We start from the raw sequence: 25,407 nt of genomic DNA on the forward strand, positions 1-25,407 counted from the left end.
AAGTTCGGGCCACCAGAAGAACGAGTGCTTGTTTTTCTCCTTTACTACCGTATACTACTGATAAAACCCGTGTTTTACCATTATATACAGTACTTTTATGCACTAGTGATGTTTAATATTGTAACTTTTTCTTAAAAGTGTGGCTTGAGAACGAAACAATGTTGGTTTAATATATTTAGTTTATTAAGGATCCCCGTTAGTCTGCACCGCAGTGGAGACTATTTTTCCTGGGGTCCAGGCAAAAAACATCACACAATCACAAAACTAAAGATTACAATGCAATACAACATGATCAATATGGTAAAGTGGTTATACCTGTATAGCGCTTTTCTACCACTTTTTAAGGAGCCCAAAGCGCTTTAACAGTATTTCCACATTCGCCCATTCACACACACAATCACACACACATTCACACACTGATGGTGGGGGCTGCCATGCAAGGCGCGCACCAGATCCCGTCAGGACAATGGTGAATTGTCTTGCCCAAGGTAAACATAAAATGTTTTAATACAAAAATAGCTACAACCAAAAACAGTAAAATAACTTTGAGTTTACATAATAATGTTCATACCAAAGATAAGAGCAATATAAATATATTTTTGCAAAAATATACACATTAGTGTACCAAAGACAAACAATAAATGACGAAAAAGTACCATGCATCCATGTTCTACTGCTTGTCCCATAACCATTAAAATAGTCAATAATCAATAAAACCAGTCATGACATTAGGTACAATCGAGAACAGGCCTGGGCAATTATTTTGAATAATTATAATTATTTAGAGAAAAAAATGTGTCTGGGAGCCGGTACATCTATGTTTAGGAACACTAATACAAAACCTCACAATAATGTCTGATTGAATGCTAAAAACGTCATGAAAGAACCGCCTTAAAAAACGGAATACACCTTTTTTATTTTTCTGTGATTATTGACAAAATATGAATGTCACACCCCCTTTCGATCGACATAATTTACAATGAAGTGAAACGCAACAAAAATGCAACAAACAGTGGAATATGAACGCGAAGGGTAGACAACAAACCCACCTACAATCTGATGTATCTGATATTTGCTGAATTTCCCCCAGGGATCAATAAAGTTGTCACACCTGAACATGGATTTGTTTTGCTCCTTCGACACAGAGGGAATACGGGACGAGCCAGGTGTGAATTCAGGTACATGATTATTTATTTATACACTAAATACAAAAATAAGCAAACTAAGGGCTCTCACAAGGAGGTATAAAACTTGGCTACAAAATACAAACAGGAAACAAAAACACTTGCAAGATGGCATGAATGAACTATGAACAGATACAGCCCGATGGCATGGCTATAAACAACTAAAACAAAACACTTACTGTGACAAAAAAACAGGAGGCAAGAATAGCAAGGTGTGTGGCAGGTGATCGTGGGCATGGAGAATGAGAAGCATAGGTAGGCTATGCAATGCAGGCATGAAGGCAATGAAAGCAAAGTTCCCAGACTGATGAACAGAAAGAAAATGACTTAAATACTGGCTGTGATAATCAGGAACAGGTGCGGGACTGAGGGCAGGGGCGTGACAAGGTGGGAACTAATGCGTTGACATGGTAACAAAAGCAAACCAGGAAGTGAAAAAATGTAACAAGAGTCCAGAAAACAAAACAAAACATGATCAAACATAAAACCAGATGTACAGGCGTGACAAATATACTTTCTATTATATTCTATACATCACTAAGCTTTAGAACTTTGTTGTGAAAATCTCCTTCCGCGTGTGTGGAAACGCTCCCCGCCCACACTGCTTGGTGCCTCTCTGAGCTGCTGTGATGTAGATTACCATAGTAACTAATTAGATTACCACAGTAACTGGTATATCATGCAAAAGCGCAGATTCCAATCATTAAAATAGTTTGTATAGTTCAAGACTAACGGTCATTAGAAAACATCACTGCACATCATAATGGCATCTCCACTTTCCATCTTAAAGATCTAAAAAAATGATTAAGGAATGTCCGGCGGGCCAGATTGAAAAGCTCAACGGGCCACATGTGGCCCCCGGGCATTAACTTGCCCAGGTCTGATCTAAAATAATCTATTTCAGCAATTGGTGAATTGTGTGTGTGTGTGTGGTGTAAACAATGACAACAATTTCCTAACTAATTAGATTCCATCCATCCATTTTCTATTGCATGTCGCTCTAGGGGTTGTTGGGGTGCTGGAGCCTATCCCAGCTGCATTCGAGCGAAAGGCGGGGTACACACTGGACAAGTCGCTACAGATAAAGATACGACACAGATAGACAGACAACATTCACACACTAGGGACCATTTAGTGTTGCCAATCAACCTATCCCCAGGTGGGATTCACTTTTTAAATTAGTGCACATACAGTATCAAACAATAAAAAACTGCATACATGAATTTATATAAACACAATCTAACATCAACTTTTTTATTTTCCTAGGTGCATGCATTTCCTTCAAACAATGTATTGATTATGTCTCCTTTGCGGCTGCCATGTGTCCAAGTAATCAAAGTAAACACTTTAAAATATTTTATTACCTCATTGCAAACACTGATTATGCATCATGACTTAACACTTCTGGAGTAACATCATCATAGTAGCTACAGATCTGAAGTAGCATACCAAGTAGCTAGTAGCAGAATACCTGTGAAGATTAAAGTATGATTAAACCTACCAGAAGCACATTTCTATTTTAGTTGTCCACTCCAAGACTCCAAGAGGCAAATTATTTCTGGTGTGACTGTAAGCATTGGAGGGAAGCCGCAGAGTGAGACGCGTTAAGTGGATGAATAATTTTCAGGACTCTCATTTAACTTTCTCTTGATATTTCCCAGTTTTGTACAAACCCTGTTTCCATATGAGTTGGGAAATTGTGTTAGATGTAAATATAAACGGAATACAATTGTGTTAGATGTAAATATAAACGGAATACAATGATTTGCAACCCATATTCAGTTGAATATGCTACAAAGACAACATATTTGATGTTCAAACTAATAAACTTTTTTTTAATTGCAAATAATTATTAACTTTAGAATTTGACGCCAGCAACACATGACAAAGAAGTTGGGAAAGGTGGCAATAAATACTGATAACGTTGAGGAATGCTCATCAAACACTTATTTGGAACATCCCACAGTTGTGCAGGCTAATTGGGAAACAGGTGGGGGCCATGATTGGGCATAAAAACAACTTCCCAAAATATGCTCAGTCTTTCACAAGAAAGGATGGGGCGAGGTACATCCCTTTGTCCACAACCGCGTGATCAAATAGTCAAACAGTTTAAGAACAACGTTTCTCAAAGGGCAATTGCAAGAAATTTAGGGATTTTAACAACTACGGTCCATAATATCTTTAAAAGGTTCAGATAATCTGGAGAAATCACTCCACGTAAGCGGGATGGCCGGAAACCAACATTGAATGACCGTGACCTTCGATCCCTTAGACGGCACTGTGTCAAAAACCGACATCAACCTCAGGAACACTCAGGGGCTCAGGAACACTTCAGAAAACCACTGTCACTAAACACAGTTCGTCGCTACATCTGTAAGTGCAAGTTAAAGATCAACTATGCAAAGCGAAAGCCATTTATTAACAACATCCAGAAACGCCACCGGCTTCTCTGGGCCCGAGATCATCTCATATGGACTGATCCAAAGTGAAAAATTGTTCTGTAGTCTGACGAGTCCACATTTCAAATTGTTTTTGGAAATATTCGACATCGTGTCATCCAGACCAAAGGGGAAGCGAACCATCCAGACTGTTATCTACGCAAAGTTCAAAAGCCAGCATCTGTGATGGTATGGGGGTGCATTAGTGCCCAAGGCATGGGTAACTTACACATCTGTGAAGGCACCATTAATGCTGAAAGGTACATACAGGTTTTGGAACAACATATGCTGCCATCTAAGCACCGTCTTTTTCATGGACGCCCCTGCTTATTTCAGCAAAACAATGCCAAGCCACATTCAGCACGTGTTACAACAGCGTGGCTTTGTAATAAAAAGAGTGCGGGTACTTTCCTGGCCCGCCTGCAGTCCAGACCTGTCTCCCAACGAAAATGTGTGGCACACTATGAAGCGTAAAGTACGACAGCGGAGACCCTGGACTGTTGAACGACTGAAGTTCTACATAAAACAAGAATGGGAAAGAATTCCACTTTCAAAGCTTCAACAATTAGTTTCCTCAGTTCCCAAACGTTTATTGAGTGTTGTTAAAACAAAATGTGATGTAACACAGTGGTGAACATGCCACTTCCCAACTACTTTGGCACGTGTTGCAGCCATGAAATTCTAAGTTAAATATTATTTGCAAGAAAAAAATTAAGTTTATGAGTTTGAAGATCAAATATGTTGTCTTTGTAGTGCATTCATATGAATATGGGTTGAAAAGAATTTACAAATCATTGTATCCCGTTTATATTTACATCCAACATGATTTTCCAGCTCATATGGAAGCGGGGTTTGTAATTAAGTGTGTTGCCCAGAAGTAATTCCACCTCGTCGCCTGTCCAAATAAAAGAGTCACTTTCTTGGCGTGCATTTGACATTCTCTTTTTCTTTTTTGTTGTTTCTTAAGTAAGTCATAGTCATTCCCATATCATGCATGTAGTATAATACATGCATGATAGTATAATATACATACATATCTCCAGTGAACTGTCTTGTGCTCAATGGCAATATTATTATACCACAAAAAAAAGGACAATTGAATTAAGAAAATAAAATAAAATTAAATTAAACATGCACGATTGTAGTTGAGATAGGCGCCAGCGCCCCCCGCAACCTCAAAAAGGGAATAAGCGGTAGAAAATGGATGGACGGATACCACAAAAGGGTAATTGGAAGAAGTATAAACTTTTTGAATCCCACCATTTTTTACATAGTTTCGACTTGTAACCGAAGAGTAGGACTTTATGTGCATGCCCAGTTTCTTCTTCGATAGTTTTGGTGCTTTCGGTGGCTCTCTTTGCTGAAAGCTCAATTTATGGCAAGGCATTGTATTACTTCATTCTCACCCAGGGGATGTTTCCGCCTGAATGGGACTCACTATTGATTGGACACTGTGGTGACGCATTAATATTTTCAACCCAAAACAATAAAGACACACACACATTTCTGTGGAGACAAGCTCTTAGTGGGTGCTGGATGGATGGATTATTGCTAAATGATCCGTTGATGCAAACGGTTCATGTTGACTTGCAATACTGCATTGGATATTGAATGCCTTGTGTTTACCTACCAGAGCTTTCCTTGTGCTTCCCTGCTGCATGACAGTGCTCCACGTTATAATTCCCCATGCAGAAGAAGAATAAGAACTTTATTGCCATTGCACAAATAAATCAAAATTTAATTTTCAACAGCAAACCCGTTCAAGATTAGACAAACATTGTACAGGGTAACAGAACAAGAACATTGATGGGTCACCACTTACAGAGCCCCGTAAAGGGGGGTAAAAGGTGGACGAGGGGATGAGTAAAAAAAAAAAAAGTTGATCTCAGACTGGGCTCCTATAAGGCGGGCGGCACAGACTGGGGCAGAGAAGAAAAAAACTTGAAAGCCAATAAGCACCAGTGTTGTGCCGTCAGGGCCAGCAAGGCCTTTCCACTGGCCTAACATAACCAAAAATCATGATCATAATTAAAGATAAAAGTAATTGTTAGCTTACTTGCCCTAAATATCTATACATATTCTTATTCTCTTCTTGTCATCTTATACTCTTTTCAGTGCTGTTGTTTTTAGGTTAGAGTTTTTATCCAATCAGAATTCAGCTAGCCTATGTTGCCATGCTCTTATCAAATCTGCCGGGGCCTTCAGATTCAGCAATGCTGGCATCCGTGCACAGTAAGTGTACGGGGACATACAGTTGATAGACAGTAGCAATAGCCAATCAGATCACATGTTGTTGTCAGTAAGGTCTTCTAAATGGCCTAAGGCAGATATATACTGTGATGCTAAGAGCCAGGTAACATAAGAACTCCATTACCCAGCATGCCACAGTAGTGAAGAGCATATGCAGTGACGCGTTTAGCAGGATGTTTCTGATGAGCACGCTGTGGAGTAAACTTTAAGAATTCAGCCAACACGCCTCAGCTGCATCTTTTATGATTAGACAAGACAACACATATATTTGAGACACTAGTGATTTAGGGCTATATAAGTAAACATTGATTGATTGATTGATTTGCAAGGCCATTTTCAAAAAATATATTTAAAGAGAAACTACATCTTGTGAGACAATGTCGACCAACCCCGGAAGCCAGCCCAGCTGTCGATGAAATGTGAGTTCAGGTATTTTATTTATTTTTTCACGTTTAAAATGTTTTTTTGTAATTTAAATTTTGACAGTCCCGCATGAAATATGTTTGAATAGCCGATGCGTGTTTATTGATTTTTAAATGCGCCAGAAAATAACCCTTTCTGTGCAATGCCCAAGAGTGGGTAAGTGTGTTTCTGTATAGTATTTCTCCAGGAAAGGTCATGTGGTGACATCAATTCTGGTATTTTGAGAGGTAATCATTGGACACAGGACATCACAGAAGACCTAGGTGGGAAACGCACGGCCCGCCACTGAAAAGCACATATACACATGTTGACACAGAAACCACAAGACTTTCAACAGGAGGGGGAGAGGTTCCTCCTACTAGGGGCGCTGCTTCGTTTTCCGTCATACCACGTGGGATGTAGTATCAAAACCGTGAGATGGGGGTTGAGGTACGTGTGTTTATGGCGTATAATTTCCGTGAATGCATATGTATATGTAAGCCTGCAGTGTGCCTCTTTTACGCGACATTAGTGCAAACGCATATGAGACAACACAGTAAGTCAACCCAAAAAAAGTCAACAAACAAGAGGTGTATGTCCAGGAGAGACAGAGAAAGAGTTTGTTCCGTCTTTTCTGCACTGTCATGGAAGCTAATCTCGAAGGAACGACATTGCCAAATCACTTGCAGCCAGGGAAAACAATCAAGATTTGAATGTCTGTCACAAATGTGATTTTTGACTCAAATTGCTATTTTCTGGTCATTAAATTCATCACATATCACTATGCAGCGCAGACGGCGTCTACTAGATGGTTTCAAGCTTGCAATTTATTTCTAAATCACAAAGGTCTGAGTGTCCAGAGCTCTGCCCGCATCCTCCAGTCATCTGTTTAAACTTTATGGTACTTCAAACGGCTGCCAACGTCTTCCAATTTGACGATACACCAGGGCAACGCTTGCTCCAATCAGCAGATGTTCCGAATTTGTAGGTCTCTTTAAAGTCCTCGACAGTAAAAGGTCGCCAGGCACGAGGCACTTTGTTTCTCCCATAAGTCTGCTGTGTGCGCAGCAACAACCGTCCTGACAGGACAGGCAGGTTACCCCACCCCTGAGATCTTGTCAATTTTGTTAAGAGGACAGTTGATCAATTCCATTGTTTAGATTTTGGAGAGCAGTGCAAAAAGAGCCTACAAGAAAATTAAGACAAAACAAGGAAACGAACAGGTGACCTTGCTGGATCAAGGTCACAATGCTTTTACTATTGTTTCTCCCCAGGCAAAACCAAGACCCAGTCAACAAATATCCAGTTTGGAATAAGAAAATAATGACAAATCTGCCCAGAAACAAGAAGCACATTATCCTCGCTGAAAATTTGTCAAATTTAGGCCATCCGTCCATCCATCCATTTTGTACCACTTGTCTCTTTTGGGATTGTGGGGGCGCTGGAGCCTATCCCAGCGGCATTCTGCCATGTCTACACAAACATGGATACACAATAAACGCATACTGTACCTGTCTCTGCGTTTAGGCGTCTTGTCCTCACGCAAACGCATACCGTATTTTTCGGACTATAAGTCGCAGTTTTTTTCATAGATTGGCCAAGGGTGCAACTTATACTCAGGAGCAACTTATGTGTGGAATTATTAACACATTACCGTAAAATATCAAATAATATTATTTAGCTCATTCACCTAAAAGACTAGACGTATAAGATTTCATGGGATTTAGCGATTAGGAGTGACAGATTTTTTGGTAAACGTATAGCATGTTCTATATGTTATTGTTATTTGAATGACTCTCACCGAAATATGTTACGTTAACATACCTGGCACGTTCTCAGTTGGTTATTTATGCGTCAAATAACGTACACTTATTCAGCCTGTTGTTGACTATTAAATTGCCTTTCAAATGTCTATTCTTGGTGTTGGGTTTTATCAAATAAATTTCCCCCAAAAATGTGACTTATATATGTTTTTTTCCTTCTTTATTATGCATTTTCGGCAGGTGCGACTTATACCCCGGAGCGACTGATACTCCGAAAAATAAGGTACTTTATCCTTCAACACAGAGACTTTTGCAAACGATGATCAAGGAGAAGGGTTCCAAAACTCTCCACTCAGCGTATGCGCGTACACGGCACAATCGGATACCTAAATGAACTCCTCTGATGACATCACGGTTGTGCGCTGTCATTTCCAAAGCTCAACAACACTGCCGTACTGGCTTTAAACACACTTTAAGGGAACTTACTGTTTGAACATAAACATGCTGCTATTTCCCCTCAACATTGATAGAAGAAGACGCATCAAAATGGGCTTTGCGACACTCCCGCCGACTACGATGACAGTCAGCTATTTTGGAAACGATTGCTGTTGAACCTTCAGCTGATGGAAAAACTGTGACAAGAAATACTTTTTGCTTTGTGTCATAAAAGAGATGCAACATTGTCTCATGTTGTAATCATTATCATGAAGTTAACGTGTGTTGGTTCCATTCATGTTGATTTTACTCACGTAAAACGCGCCAGAGCGTCTAAAAATGTTAATGACAAAGTACACTTGATTACAAATGTACTGTATCCTTATATTGATGACTAAATCAATATAAGCAACTACCTCACTCTTCACCGCCTCAATAATTGTGCTCTGGACATTTCATTGCTGCAACATCAATGCAACACCCATCAGACATCTGACTGACCCCCCCCCCCCACACCCCTCTATTCGCAATCTTCTTAACAATGCTAAACTCTTAACTATGGTCAACCTGCACATCAATGCAGTTTCCATGCCACTAGACAAAGCTCAAACAAAATCTCGTTGACATGTATGACTTAAGTGTTATTATGACAATGACAATAAAGGAATTGATTGATTGATTAAATGCGTTATAATTCCACAAGAGTTTTGCGGCGGCACAAGCGAATCTGTGTGCTTTAGGCACTTAACATTCAAGAGGTCTCCTGGGCTCCTTTTTACTGTGCGCTGATTTTAGAAATAATGTACACTTCACTGCACACGTATTATATCACCGTGTTGCTGGTTGGACATGTTATAAGTCCACGAGTGTTGGGGTTCAGCAGCTCAGGTGCGTATGAGCGCTTTAAACACTGTAAAAAGATTCATAATGTTCATGTGTAATTGCAGACTGGTTTTAAACAAATGTACATGTCTCTGTATGTCTAGTACAGTGGTTCTCAAATGGGGGTACGTGTACCCCTGGGGGTTCTTGAAGGCATGCCAAGGGGTAGGTGAGATTTTTAAAAGATATTCTAAAAATAGCAGCAATTCCAAAATCCTTTATAGATATATCTATTGAATAATACTTCAACAAAGAATGATTGTAAGTTCATAAACTGTGAAAAGAAATGCAACAATGCCATATTCATTTTTGTGGACATGTTCCATGAATATTGATGTTAAAGATTTCTTTTTTTGTGAAGAAATGTTTAGAATGAAGTTCATGAATCCAGATGGATCTCTATTACAATCCCCAAAGAGGGCACTTTAAGTTAATGATTACTTCTATGTGTAGAAATCTTCATTTATAATTGAATCACTTGTTTATTTTTCAACAAGTTTTTCCCGTTTTTATATCTTTTTTTCCAAATAGTTCAACAAAGACCACTACAGATGAGCAATATTTTGCACTGTAATACAATTTAATAAATCAGAAACTGATGAGATAGTGTTGTATTTTACTTCTTTATCTCTTTGCTCTGATTAGGGGGTACTTGAATTAATTTTTTTTTTACAATGGGTACCTCACAGAAAAAAGGTTGAGAACCACTGGTCTAGTATATTAAAATAAATATTACAATAACCGAGGTGTAATCCCACTAAGTCAGCTGTGGCTGTTTTTCCAGGCTTCTGATTGGACAAAATGTGCATGACAGCTGGTATACTGTATGTCTTTGTGTCTAAACCGATACAGTGAAAAATCTCCACTCAGGTGGATGAAGATCATTTTAAGCCCGCATACATGTTTTTGAAACTATCTGTTTGTTTGGACATGGACTTAACCTTTATTTCTTGCTAACTACGGCCATTAATTACAAAATTGGACAGGTAATAAAAATAACATGCTAAAGCTGACATCATTAAACAAAAGGTAATTGGCAGGAAAAACATTTTTAATCAATGGTTTTATCATCAGACGTTATCTTGATCTTATGTTTTTGACAGAGACTCGGCTCAATGAAAGAAAATCAATGAAGTGGTTTTAATTGAATCAACACCTCCCAACTTCAACTTTATAAGTGAAAACAGAGATCTTACAAAGAAGGTAGTGTTGCCTTCTGTATGAGAATGATCTCCAATGCAAACAAGTGAGTTCCTATCATCAGTTTGAGTCTTTTGAATATGTTGCCACTAGGTTAAAATTATCCTGTCGAGCAACTTTAGTCACCATCTATAGACCCACATAATGTGATGCAAGGTTTCTTGATGGGTTTGCCAAACTACTGTCAGATGTGTGCATGGATTTTGACTGTGTCGTTTTAGTGGGTGATTTTACCATTCAGTTTAATAATCCGAAAGATGGGTGTGCATTTTTTTAATATTATGGGTAGTTTTCCCAGAATGTCACGGATCGAACACTTCACAGAGGACACATAATAGAAATCATTATTTCCAAAGGTCTTGATATCCCCGAGGTTCTGGTGAAAATTGTTGATCTTTCTGATCACTAATGTGTTTTGTTTAGTTTGGCCACCTTTGCTAATCCTAGGAGAGGTGAAACAGATGTAATCAAAAAGTGTCTTATAAATATGCGTTTTTCACCCAGGGTTTGAAACCACCACCGACCCTGATCTCAGTTTTAGGTGATTAACTTGTAAACAACTTTACTTCCGATGTTATGACTGTTATTGATACTATCGCACCAATTGAAGCGGAACTGCACTTTTCTTTTTTTAATTTAGTCTATCATTCACAATCATTATGAGAGACAAGAACACACAAATCTTTTTTTAGGATCCTAAAGATGATTAAAAAAAATGCTTGCAAAATGCGGCTAATGGGAGTTACCAGTGTAGCCTACAAACCCTCCATCAATGATATATTACACACTGCAAGTTTTTACACAATTAAGTAACAGACTTCTTCATAAAAATATGTATTATATACAATAGTTGCCGTATCTTGGTCATTTTATGCATCACTGGAACTTCTTTACTCTGTGCTTTTATTTCTGTTTCCATAGCAACGCACTTCTGACTTCCGGCAACATATGTGTTCATACTTATGGAAACAAACGCAAGTGTGTTTTAATCATGGCAGACTTGGTAACAGACAACAAAGATGACTATTTTTGGACTAATGACGATTCACAACCATATCTTTTTGAACCGGGCAGCACGGTGACAGAGGTTAGTGCGTCTGCCTCACAATACGAAGGTCCGGAGTAGTCCTGGGTTCAATCCTGGGCTTGGGATATTTCTGTGTGGAGTTTGCATGTCCTCCCTGAGACTGCGTGGGTTCCCTCCGGGTACTCCGGCTTCCTCCCACCTCCAAAGACATGCACCTGGGGATAGGTTGATTGGCAACACTAAAATTGGCCCTAGTGTGTGAATGTGAATGTGAATGTTGTCTGTCTATCTCTGTTGGCCCTGCGAAGAGGTGGCGACTTGTCCAGGGTGTACCCCGCCTCCCGCCTGATTGTAGCTGAGATAGGCACCAGCGCCCCCTGCGACCCCAAAGGGAATAAGCGGTAGGAAATGGATGGCTGGATGGATGGATCTTTTTGAACCTGAATATACAGAAGATGAACTGCTGATATTAAAAACCAGCACAAAGGGTGAAACGTTGCAGCAGACAGAAGCTGAGAGAATGAGGTCGGCGTGACTTGCAGGTATATATGTGGAACTTGAAGCCAAGTTGTGTGGAAACAGATGGCGTGCTTACCCAAAGTCAACTTGAAAAAAACTTCCCCGGCCAGCTGGATCAAACGAACAACTGCCCATTGAGTAAGTCACTATAAGATTGATCAAGATAAATGCAACACACCATGTGTTATTAAAACGACATACACTGTCGAGCAAGCTGTGTACAAACAAAACATGAAATGTGGGCTAATACTTTGTGGATACTGTAACAGGATTGTTCTTATTTTTCAGTCAGTACAAATTGCATTTTTTTGTGCATTACAAACACAAAAGCCACTCAGCTGCTGACGCAAAAGCTATTTTATCTCTTGGCGTAGCTATCTAACGGCTGATGCCGTCCCAAGCAGATGTATTACTCCATCCATTCATCCATTTTTTACCGATTGTCCCTGGCCGGGTCACGGTGTTTGTGGGGCCCAATACCACCTGCATTTGGGCAGAAGGTGGGGTACACCATACACTAGAAGAAGAGTTCCTCAGTGTTCGATCTTACAAAAACAATGTTGCTACAGCTTGGTTATTATACAGGTTACAGAGCATAAATAAAGTATTGTTTATGTTTTTTGGATGCATTTTTAAAGTGATTTAGAGGCAGAATACATTTACTGTATTAGCTGCATTGCCAGCCACCAAAAACACATGTATTTAAAAAAAAATGTAATTCAGAAAAAAAACAACCTTTTCGTCTTCTTGTCTCTCATTAGGATTGGGAACAAAAGGCAAAATTCCCAAAAAAGTGCAGTTCCCCTTTGAGACCAAATATCGGCCAGATAAAGAAAAAGTCACAATGGAGAAACGCGGTGTAGGCACAATAGAGTATGTTGACGCAGGTGGCGAGAAACTAAACTTCAGGTATATTACGACACCTATTAAGAGAGTTTTTGAAATTATAACCAGAAACAGAACAATGCAAGGCAATCATATTTTTCAGAGATTATCAGCAATAACACCTGCACACTTTTTTCAGTAGTGGACGGACTGACAAACCCCACATCACCAGTCCTTACTGACCTGCTATCTAACAAGTCATGAAATTACTTTGCAGCCTTTTTTACAGACAAAAATATTACAAATAAGACAAGGAGTATTAAACTTTAGCTCAGAAATGATAAAATCATTTAAAAGTTAAAGTACCAATGATTGTCTCACACACACTAGGTGGGGTAAGATTATTCTTCAGCATTTGACCCATCACCCTCACACCCTGGGAGGTGAGGGGAGCAGTGAGCACCAGCGGTGGCAGCGCCAGGGAATCATTTTTGGTGATTTAACCCCCAATTCCAACCCTTTTATAGTCTTTGGTATGACTCACGACCGAACGATCTCAGAGCGGACATTATAACCACTAAGCCACTGAGCAGGTTAACTGTCGTCCAGTCAATCTAGGACATTTAAAACTCTAAGATTATATAACTCTAAAGGAAACAGTTTCACACTTAAAGACCACAACATGCTGCCTTTAATCTGCCTTCATTTTTTTTTTTTATAACCGTCATTAACTGCATAGCTCCGGATGTACTGCAGATAATGATCACTTCGCTTCAAACAGGTCAGTTTCACCAAACACTGAAAACTGCAGTAATAAAACCTCTTCAAAAAAATCTAATCTGGATGTTACAACGATTAGTAACTATAGGCCAATATCATAACTGCCATTTTTTGTAAGAATATTTGTTTTCCAGCAAATTCATGAATTTATGATGCAAAATACATTAACACATTTTAAACTGCATTTCAGCCACTCCACACCATTGAGACTGTTTTTATCCAAGAAATAAATGATATTCAAATGCATGCAAATCCCCTGTGCTGGTATTACTGGATCTCAGTGCTGCATTTTACACGGTTGATTACAACATACCACTTAGCAGATTGGAAAAGTGGGTGGGACTCACCGGCTCTGTGTTACAATACTTCAAATCATGCTTAGCGTATTATTCAGAAAATAAGGCGCACTTAACATTCTTAAATAAAAAAAAAAAATTGATAGTGCACCTGAAAAATTGGTGCGTCTAATAAACAGATTAATTCAGGTTGTGCTTACAGACCTTGAAGGAATTTTACTTGGTACATGGTGTAATGATAAGTGCAACAGGGGTGTACATGTCAGTCACACATAAGACAGGGTTGCCAAGTTTCAGAAAATGAAAAACGTGAGATTTGAGAGTCATGATGAAATTATTTTTTTAAACACTGATTTGACCTATTTTAAAGGGGAACTGCACTTTTTTAAACATTTCGCCTATATTGACGACAGATCAATTTTTGGAATGCATTCTAAATTTTAAGTAAACATAAATAAAAGTGGGCAGTGTGGTGGACCAGGGGTTAGTGCATGTGCCTCACAATACGCAGGTCCTGAGTTGTCCTAGGTACAATCCCGGGCTCGGGATCTTTCTGTGTGGAGTTTGCATGTTCTCCCCGTGACTGCATTGGTTCCCTTCGGGTAGTCCGGCTTCCTCCCAACTCCAAAACAATGTACCTGGGGATAGGTTTATTGGCAACACTAAATTGGCCCTAGTGTGTGAATGTGAGTGTGAATGTTGTCTGTCTATCTGTGTTGGCCCTGTGATGAGATGGTGACTTGTCCAGGGTGTACTCCGCCTTCCGCCCAAATGCAGCTGAGATAGGCACATTTACAAGCGGTAGAAAATGGATGGATGATGGATAAATGAAAATCTGCTCACATTGGAGCCCATGGGAGCCCCACTATTCTACCCTTCCATACAGTATACCCTACATCAGAGGTCACAAACGCGGTGCCCGCGGGCACCAGGTAGCCCGTAAGGACCAGATGAGTCGCCCGCTGGCCTGTTCTAAAAATAGCTCAAATAGCAGCACTTACCAGTGAGCGGCCTCTATTTTTAAAATGTTATTTATTTACTAGCAAGCTGGTCTCGCTTTGCTCGACATTTTTAATTCTAAGATACACAAAACTCAAATAGAATTTGAAAATCCAAGAAAATTATTTTAAAGACTTGGTCTGCACTTGTTTAAATAAATTCATTAATTTTTTTACTTTTCTTCTTACAACTTTCAGAAAGACAATTTTAGAGAAAAAATACAACCTTAAAAATGATTTTAGGATTTTTAAACACATATACCTTTTTAGCTTTTAAATTCCTTCCTCTTCTTCCCTGACAATTTAAATCAATGTTCAAGTGAAGTGAAGTATATTTATATAGCGCTTTTTCTCTAGTGACTCAAAGCGCTTTACATAGTGAAACCCAATATCTAAGTTACATTTAAACCAGTGTGGGTGGCACTGGGAGCAGGTGGATAAAGTGTCTTGCCCAAGGACACAACAGCAGTGACAAGGATGGCGGAAGCGGGTTTTGAACCTGCAAACCTCAAGTTGCTGGCACGGCCACTCTACCAACCAAGCTATACCGGTATTTTTTATTTATTTTTTATTTTTTAAAATGTTTTTATTGTAAAGAATAAGTACATTTGAATTTAATTCTTCATTTTAGCTTCTGTTTTTTCGACGAAGAATATTTGTGAAATATTTCTTCAAACTTATTATCATTAAAATTCAAAAAAAATATTCTGGCAAATTTAGAAAATCTGTAGAATCAAATTCAAATCTTATTTCAAAGTCTTTAGAATTTCTTAGAAATGTTTTGTTCTGGAAAATCTAGAAGAAATAATGATTTGTCTTTGTTAGAAATATAGCTTGGTCCAATTTTTATTATATTCTAACAAAGTGCAGATTGGATTTTAACCTATTTAAAACATGTCATCAAAATTCTAAAATTAATCTTAATCAGGAAAAATTACTAATAATGTTTTTCAAAATGATTCGAATTAGCTTGTTTTTCTCTTCATTTTTTGGGTTGAATTTTGAATTTTAAAGAGTCGAAATTGAAGATAAACTACTTTTCAAAATTTAATTTAAATTTTCTTCGTGTATTCTCCTCTTTTAAACTGTTCAATTAAGTGTTTTTTTCATCATTTATTCTCTACAAAAAACCTTCCGTAAAATGAAAAAAAATGTACGACGGAATGAATGAAATAGTCTTTTATATATATATATATATATATATATATATATATATATATATATATATATATATATTTACCAAAAGTAAATTGAGCAAATTTGCTTATTCTGGCAATTTATTTAAGTGTGTATCAAACTGGTAGCCCCTTCGCATTAATCGGTACCCAAGAAGTAGCTTTTGGTTTCAAAAAGGTTGGTGACCCCTGCCCTACATGTTCGAAATGTAATCTTAAAATATCTTATACTGCTATACTGACCTTTTCTTTCACTAATTTATTTTTCTCCACTGAATTAAAAACAGGTGGGGAAAATAATCGATTTTTAGATGCACTGCAACTCTTTTTTTTTTTTGTCCTGTCCAGCTACTCAGGAAAATCTTATTGTTGACGTAGATGTTGATATTTGCTGTACAGATTTACTTTACAGAAGAGAAGTGTGGGATACTTCTCTTGTTGCCTTATTTGAATTTAACTTGTTGCCTTATTTGAATTTGACTTCATTAAATGTTTGACGCAGCAGGACCGGAGCAGATGGGGATAGAAAGGAGGAATAAAAGGAAGACAGAGACAACAACAACAACAGAACAACATCAGTAAATACAGTATGTACAAATATGATAGAAAATGTTAACAATGAAGCAGTTAGTAAAGTAAATATTAATAAAACGAAAATGACAATGAACATTACTAAATTACAAATGGAGCAATAAAAATACCAATAGAAATAGCACTATTGATCACAAATAATAACAATAATTGCCTCTATAATCAACAATAAAATTATTTCAAATGCGACAATACATATATGTAATGATAACTTGGCATACAAAAATTTAACATTTGAATTTTACTGCCTTTTTTACATCATGGCCGGGGGGCTACAGATGAAAACTAGCCTTCTGGCTCATTCTGAATTTTTTAACCATGTGTAGTCATGTGTTTTTATTAAATTACATTGTCCCCTTTGATATAAAATAATCTTAAAAGATAGCAGATAAATGGAGGGGAAGAAAGAAAAGCAAAATGTGTTAACCTTGTCGATTGTTATAGTAAAAATAGGCTAAGCTTTTTCAGTGTGCCATGTTTTACCCAGTTTCCCCCAGGGTAAAAACGTTAATCTATGCTTGACGAAACGTGATTATGTGTACGGCTGTATGTATGCATATGTGCTTTTATATGTAAAGTATGTCTATATGTATGTTTGTACAGTCAATGTCCGTGTGGATATATGTACTGTGTGTTCATGTATGTACTGCAGGGGTCACCAACGCGGTGCCCGCGGGCACCAGGTAGCCCGTAAAGACCAGATGAGTAGCCCGCTGGCCTTTACTAAAAATAGCCCAAATAGCAGCACTTACCAGTGAACTGCCTCTATTTTTTACATTTTATTTATTTACTAGCGAGCTGGTCTCGCTTTGCTCGACATTTTTGATTCTAAGAGAGCCAAACTTGAAAATAGAATTTAAAATCCAAGAAAATATTCTAAAGACTTGGTCTTCACTTGTTTAAATAAATTCATTTATTTCTTTACTTTGCTTCTTACAACTTTCAGAAAGACAACTTTAGAGAAAAAATACAACCTTAAAAATGATTTTAGGATTTTTAAACACATATATCTTTTAAAGTCCTTCCTCTTCTTTCCTGACAATTTAAATAAATGTTCAAGTATTTGTTTTTATTGTAAAGAATAATGAATACATTTTAATTTAATTCTTCATTTTAGCTTCTGTTTTTTCAATGAAGAATATTTGTGAAATATTTCTTCAAATTCATTATGATTAAAATTCAAAAAAATTATTCTGGCAAAACTATAAACTCTGTAGAATCAAATTTAAATCTTATTTCAAGGTGTTTTGAATTTCTTTAAACATTTTAGTTCTGGAAAATCTAGAAGAAATAATGATTTGTCTTTGTTAGAAATATAGCTTGATCCAATTGGTTATATATTCTAACAAAGTGCAGATGGGATTTGAACCTATTTAAAACATGTCATCAAAATTCTAAAATTAATCTTAATCAGGAAAAATTACTAATGATGTTCCATTAATTGTTTTTTTTATTTTTTCAAAAAGATTTAAATTAGCTAGTTTTTCTCTTCTTTTTTTCGGTTGAATTTTGAATTTTAAAGAGTCGAAATTGAAGATAAACTATGTTTCAAAATTACATTTTTTCCCTGTTTTCTCCTCTTTTAAACCGTACAATTAAGTGTTTTTTTCATCATTTATTCTCTACAAAAAACCATACGTAAAAGGAAAAAAAATGTATGACGAAATGACAGACAGAAATAGCCATTTTTTTATATATACTATATATAGATTTATTTACTAAAGGTTAATTGACCAAATTGGCAATTTATTTAAGTGTGTATCAAACTGGTCGCCCTTCGCATTAATCAGTACCCAAGAAGTAGCTCTTGGTTTCAAAAATGTTGCTGACCCCTGATGTGTACTGTATTTGTGTGTGTATGTGGGCGTGTATATACCTGAGTGTGTGCGCGTATTTATGTATATATGTATGAATACTTGTGTGTATGTGAGTATGAATGTGTCATTTGTGTATTCGTCTATTTTTGCGTGAACCAAAGTACGGCCCCAGCCACCCACAGAGCCCAACTCAAAACAATAGGTGCGGTGCCCAGGGAACAAGGGACCAGAGCCGGGCCCACCATGCCACCCGAAAGGCCGGCGGCAGGCCGTAAACATGAATACATTATTGTTTACATCTATGTCAGTGTGCCAAATAATAACTATGCACGTTTTTCAGATTGAAAGCTTTCAGCCGGAGACACACTCATTGTATTTAAAGTTTTTTTTTTTAACCCAGCATCTACTATATCAGTGTTACCGACAGTGAACCGGCAGTCTCACAGTATGTGTTTGGAGGCTGGATTCATTCCATCCGAGTGATTCCGCTTTGCTTGTAAAAGGCTGTCTAAGCGAGTTGTTCTCAAGGTAAACCTAATGCCTTGAGCACTTTGCTTTATACAAACAATACCATCTATAGATGTGTAAAAGAGGCCATGGTCAGAGAGAGTGGATACTTCTAAAATGTCACAAATATATTAAGAAGAGCCCACATATTTACAGCGACTCACACACACACTTAGAAAGCTGAGAGATAGCGCTGAATTTTGTCTTATACAGTACAAATGTTTTTGTTTTGTTTCTGGATTCTTTGCGCTGCAATGTGAGCAGAGCGCTGATCTACATTTAAAGTGTTGATGGAGAAAGTGTGTTGAGTAAAAATATATATTTTGAGCAATCGTTTCAACGTCAAGGATGGTTTCAGGTCACTTCACCTTCTTTTATGTGTAAGGGCAGTTGTTTCTGAGTTTGAGACGGATGGAAGAACATTTTTTTAGACAAGCTACAAGCAAGCAAATGAATCACTGGAGAAGGGAAAATACTCATGCCTAAAGCCACTTAGTCATCCCTAATTAATTTCTTTTAATAGACCATCAACTAAAATGACTTCAAATTAGCAAATCTGAATATTGCTCTCGGCGAACACAAATACATGATGTGTACATTTATACTGTACCATCCTGATCTAAGATAGTTGTGCCTTTCAAGGCTTAGTTTGACTTCTGTTTTTAAGACAGATAGAGAGTTCTGTGCAAAAAAATGAGGTATAAACCAAAGGAATGACAATTATATTAATGAAGCTGTTAACACAAAAGGCCATGCGATGCAAAAGAGATGTCACAGAAAAAAAGAAGGGCCAATGAATTAATGAAGAGGAGCACTTAACGTCTGACTGAAGTTACTGTAACTCAGCCCTGCAGCTGCAGAATGAAATACTTTAGATCACTACTTTTTAGGTTTTTAATGGCACTGCCTTTTCATCAAGTTCATATACTCATCACTTTGACTTTTAGATATGAGGGGAAAGGATGAAGGATGGCAGTAATAAAGGGAAGTGACAAAAGCAATGATGTACAATGTCGAACATTATATCTCAGGGCAAGCAAAGTATGACACAAGTGCAATCCTAGCATATGTTAAAATACTGCAGAAGAATGCGCAAAAAATGTAACAGAGAAGAGTTGAAGGATACAGAGAACTTTTAAAGTTAAACTCCTATGAAGGTGTACAGTTTACCCATCCATCCATCCATCCATCTTCTTCCGCTTATCTGAGGTCGGGTCGCAGGGGCAGCAGCCTAAGCAGGGAAGCCCAGACTTCCCTCTCCCCAGCCACTTAGTCCAGCTCTTCCCGGGCGATCCCGAGGCGTTCCCGGGCCAGCCGGGACACATAGTCTTCCCAAAGTGTCCTGGGTCTTCCCCATGGCCTCCTACCGGTTGGACATGCCCTAAACACCTCCCTCGGGAGGTGTTCGAGTGGCATCCTGACCAGATGCCTGAACCACCTCATCTGGCTCCTCTTGATGTGGAGGAGCAGTGGCTTTACTTTGAGTTCCACCTGGATGGCAAAGCTTTTCTCCCTATCTCTAAGGGAGAGTCCCGCCACCTGGCGGAGGAAACTTATTTTGGCCACTTGTACCCGTGATCTTGTCCTTTCGGTCATGAACCAAAGCTCATGACCATAGGTGAGGATGAGAATGTAGATCGACCAGTAAATTGAGAGATTTGCGTTCCGGCTCAGCTCCTTCTTCCCCACAACGGATCGATACAACGTCCGCATTACTGGAGACGTTGCACCGATCCACCTGTCGATCTCATGATCCACTCTTCTCTTACTTGTAAACAAGACTCCTAGGTACTTGAACTCCTCCACTTGGGGCAGGGTCTCCTCCCCAACCCGGAGATGGCACTCCACCCTTTTCCGGGCGAGAAACATGGACTCGGACTTGGAGATGCTGATTCTCATTCCGGTCGCTTCACACTCAGCTGCGAATCGATCCAGTGAGAGCTGAAGATTTTGGCCAGATGAAGCCATCAGGACCACATCATCTGCAAAAAGCAGAGACCTAATCCCACAGCCACCAAACCGGAACCCTTCAACGCCTTGACTGTGTCTAGAAATTCTGTCCATAAAAGTTATGAACGGAATCGGTGACAAAGGACAGCCTTGGCGGAGTCCTACCCTCGCTTGAAACGTGTCCGACTTACTGCCGGCAATGCGGACCAAGCTCTGACACTGATCGTACAGGGAGCGGACCGCCACAATCAGACAGTCCGATACCCCATACTCTCTGAGCACTCCCTACAGGACTTCCCGAGGGACACGGTCGAATGCCTTCTCTAAGTCCACAAAGCACATGTAGACTGGTTGGGCAAACTCCCATGCACCCTCTAGAACCCTGCCGAGAGTACAGAGCTAGTCCACAGTTCCACGACCAGGATGAAAACCACACTGTTCCTCCTGAATCCGAGGTTCGACTATCCGCCTAGCCTCCTCTCCAGTACACCTGAATAAACCTTACCGGGAAGGCTGAGGAGTGTGATCCCAGTTTATAGTTATTGTTTTATTTTTTTTATAGCACCTTGTGATTTTCATTATTTAAAAAAAAAGGAATTTGTCAGGCTTGGACTGTGGATGTTTGTGCTTCCACGATGCAAGGATGATGTGTGACGAGTCAGGTATGAATGTAAGTACATGATATTTATTAAATAAACAAACAAACTACAAAAAGGCAAACCAAGGACACGCTCTATGGCGGATAATAAGCTATACTAAACTTAAAACAAAACAGCACAATGGCATGACTGTATACAAATAAACAAAATATACTACCTATGGCATAAACAACAAAACTTACTAGGAATGGACCAAAACAAACAACAGGGCATGAAACAGATTATTGAGGTCGTGAAGGAGGTGCAGCATGGGTAGGGTGCGTGCGAGTGTGAAGATCCCAGACTGATGGACAGAAAGTAAAATCCTTAAATAGGAGCAGTGGTAATGAGAAACAGGTGTGAGAGGCTGATGATCGGGGCGTGACTAGGGGAAACTAACGAGTAGCTATGGTAACAAAATAAACCAGGAAGTGAAAAGACAGAACCAAATGTCCAAAAAACCAAACCGAACATGACCAAAACAAAACATGATCCATAGGTGTGACAGAGCCCCCCCGTTAAGGACAGCTCCCAGATGTCCAAAAACAAAAAACAAAACCAAACTATGATCAAGAGCAGGGGTGGGCATTATGTCGATCGCGATCGACTGGTCGATCTCGGAGGGTGTGTCAGTCGATCTCAAGCCAGGGATGAAAAAATATACATAAAAATGAGCAATCATCAATCATACCAAGACTTCACTTTCGTCAGTTGTTTGACATTCTCGGCACCCGAGGATCTTGTGAGATGACGCTGGCTGCTGCGAGCTCATATTTAAGAAAAAAATCACTAACAGGGCGGACGCAGAGAAACACATTTTATTTCTAGAGACTCCGTACCTACTGTCAAAACTCTAAAGACCGACTGCACAGTTCCTGTCTTCACCATAAAAGACCTGTTTCATCCTGCCTGTGTTAACAAAATAAGAGTCTCAGAAAGCTAGCGTGCACAAGCTTGCAAGCTACGGAGTTTGATGCCAATGTATTTCTCCCCTGCCCTCAGCGACCACTTTCTCACTTGCTTGCCCACCCGCACACTCACTGACGTCACTCACCTGCTGCCAGACATTAAAGGGCCACACACATATGCTACTCTCATAACAAAGTGTTTAAAAACGAGTATGCAAGTTGGACAAATGAGATGCCAAATCCAACCACTTTCATGTGGTATTGGACAGAAAGGAGGACTTTTTTTTCCCTCCATTTGAAAATGCGGACGTTATCAGCACCACTGTCTAATTCCAATCAATGCAAGTCATCAGAATCAAATACTCCAACTTATATTCTTGTCTTCATGAAAGAAAGGAATCTATGTGTGTTAAACATGCTTGTATTATCATTAAACACCATTAACTTGTTAACAAAAATATCTCTTTCATAAATAAATAAATATGCATTATAAATAGGAATGAGGTAGATCTCCTCGACTTGGTCAATTGAAAAGTAGCTCACCTGCAGAAAAAGTGTGAGCGCCCCTGATCAAGTGTCATGGGAGGGCGGGAGGGGGGCATGGCGGTGGGTCGCCAGACCATGTGTCCCATGAGTCAGGTGGCGGTGACGCATAGAGGATTGAGGTGGGCGACCCGGGAACGGCCATATCCGTGGCCGACCCCCTTGGCGTGGTGGACGACCACGTAGTGGCCACAACCGTGGCCGACGAGGAGGTCGGCATTCCTGGCGTGGTGGACGCCCACGTAGCAGCCACATCCGTGGCCGACAAGGAGGCGGACGCGTCGTCATCGTGGCAGTGATGAAACAGCGTGGCGACAGCGTTGGCGCTTGGCGTGGCCTTGGCGGTCGGCGTGGACTTGGACTTGGGCTTGGCGGTCGACGTGGGCTTGGCGCTCAGCGTGAGCTTGGCGGTCGGCGTGGGCTTGCCGGTCGGCGTGGGCTTGGGCTTGGCGGTCGACTTTGACTTGGGTTTGGCGGTCGACTTGGGCTTGGGCTTGGCGGTCGACTTTGACTTGGGTTTGGCGGTCGACTTGGACTTGGGCCTGGGCTTGGCGGTCGACTTGGTTTTTGCGGTCTACTTGAGCTTGGCGGTCGACTTGGGCTTGGGCTTGGCGGTCGTCATGGAGCTGCCACTGGCGGCGCTTGGCGACGTAGAGCTGCCACTGGCGGCGCTTGGCAATGTGGAGCTGACACTAGCGGCGCTTGGCGACGTGGAGCTGACACTGGCGGCGCTTGGCGACGTGGAGCTGACACTGGCGGCGCTTGGCGACGTGGCGCTGACACTGGCGGCGTTTGGCGTCTTGGCGCTGGCACAGGCGACGCTTGGCGTCTTGGCGCTGGCACAGGCGGCGCTTGGCGTCTTGGCGCTGGCACTGGTACTGGACGTGGACTTGGTCGTGGACTTGGACTTGGACATGGACGTGGACGAGGTCGTGGTGTTAGCCTTGGACTTGGCACTAGCATCGGATTTGGTCTTGGACTTGATAGTGGACTTTGACTTGGTCTTGGTGCTGGTGGAGGTGGCCGTTGTGGCTTGACAGACTGAAAAACTGGAGGTGAGGGACGAGCTGGTCGCTGTGGCTTGGAAGTGCACTGAGCAGAACCTCCTGACAAGCTCCCAGCCCCAGCCTCCCCTCAAGGAGTGGCTCCCAGACACTTTCATCATGACACGGAACAGTCTTTAGGGGTGGGTGGGGGGCGTTGAGGAGGAGGGCAGAATCTTCCCCTTTAAATTCTCTATATCGTCTTTATTTTTTATTTGTCTTGATTTGATCGTTTAAAAAAATATATATTGTGACTTGCGCGGGGCTTGAGTCCTGGGGGGCGTGGCAAGAACTTTGGAAACTGCAGAAAAAACATTTGTTTGTGTCTTGGGAGGGGAGAAAAAGTCGCACAGCGTTGAGGGATAAGTCCTGCCCCTCTTTCGCGCGTGCCTGTGCGCTGCTACGGGCCGCAGCCGGGGCGCTCACGTCCCAGGTGGTGTGTCGTCACCGCGAGATTAGCCAGGTGCTGGGGAGGACATCCGGATGGCCCGCGAGTCGGGGCGGAAGCGGTCCTGTGCATCCGCCACTTTCGCCAGAAGTTGGCTCCATGCTTCCACCGCGCCGGGAGGAAGCTCCTCATCGCTCAACTTCACGTCGTCCTCGCGCGCCCATGGCTGAGCGTCTGCAATAAGCCGAAGGAACATCTCCTGCTTGTACGCTTCCGTGAGGAATATTTCTTCCATATCATTTGCGAGGAAGCCCTTTTGCTGGGATCTTTCTGTCAGGCTTGGACTGTGGAAGTTTGTGCTTCCACGATGCAAGGATGATGTGTGACGAGTCAGGTATGAATGTAAGTACATGATATTTATTAAATAAACAAACAAACTACAAAAAGGCAAACCAAGGACGCGCTCTGTGGCGGATAATAATCTTTACTAAACTTAAGACAAAACAGCACAATGGCATGACTATATACAAATAAACAAAATATACTATCTATGGCATAAACAACAAAACTTACTCGGCGTGGACCAAAACGAACAACAAGGCATGAAACAGATTATCGAGGTCGTGAAGGAGGTGCAGCATGGGTAGGGTGCGTGTGAGTGTAAAGATCCCAGACTGATGCATAGAAAGTAAAATCCTTAAATAGTAGCAGTGGTAATGAGAAACAGGTGTGAGAGGCTGATGATCGGGGCGTGACTAAGGGAAACTAATGAGTAGCTATGGTAACAAAACAAACCAGGAAGTGAAAAGACAGAACCAAATGTCCAAAAAACCAAACCGAACATGACC

The 25,407-nt window shown here is 40.3% G+C and overlaps 1 protein-coding gene across 1 annotated transcript in view; it reads right to left on the reverse strand.

The window, feature by feature from the left end:
• Positions 1-24,290, reverse strand: part of LOC133553700 (uncharacterized) — a 37,418-nt gene extending 13,128 nt beyond the window's left edge. Inside the window, exons 1-2 of the mRNA XM_061902173.1 lie at positions 23,880-24,290; positions 23,407-23,687 (exon numbers count right to left, since the gene is read on the reverse strand). Of these exons, the coding sequence (XP_061758157.1) occupies positions 23,407-23,687; positions 23,880-24,290 (692 nt within the window). The remainder of the gene's footprint in view (positions 1-23,406; positions 23,688-23,879) is intronic.
• Between the last annotated feature and the right edge of the window lie 1,117 nt (positions 24,291-25,407).

The sequence above is a fragment of the Nerophis ophidion genome, linkage group LG05 (assembly GCF_033978795.1).
Source record: "Nerophis ophidion isolate RoL-2023_Sa linkage group LG05, RoL_Noph_v1.0, whole genome shotgun sequence".
NCBI lineage: Eukaryota > Metazoa > Chordata > Actinopteri > Syngnathiformes > Syngnathidae > Nerophis > Nerophis ophidion.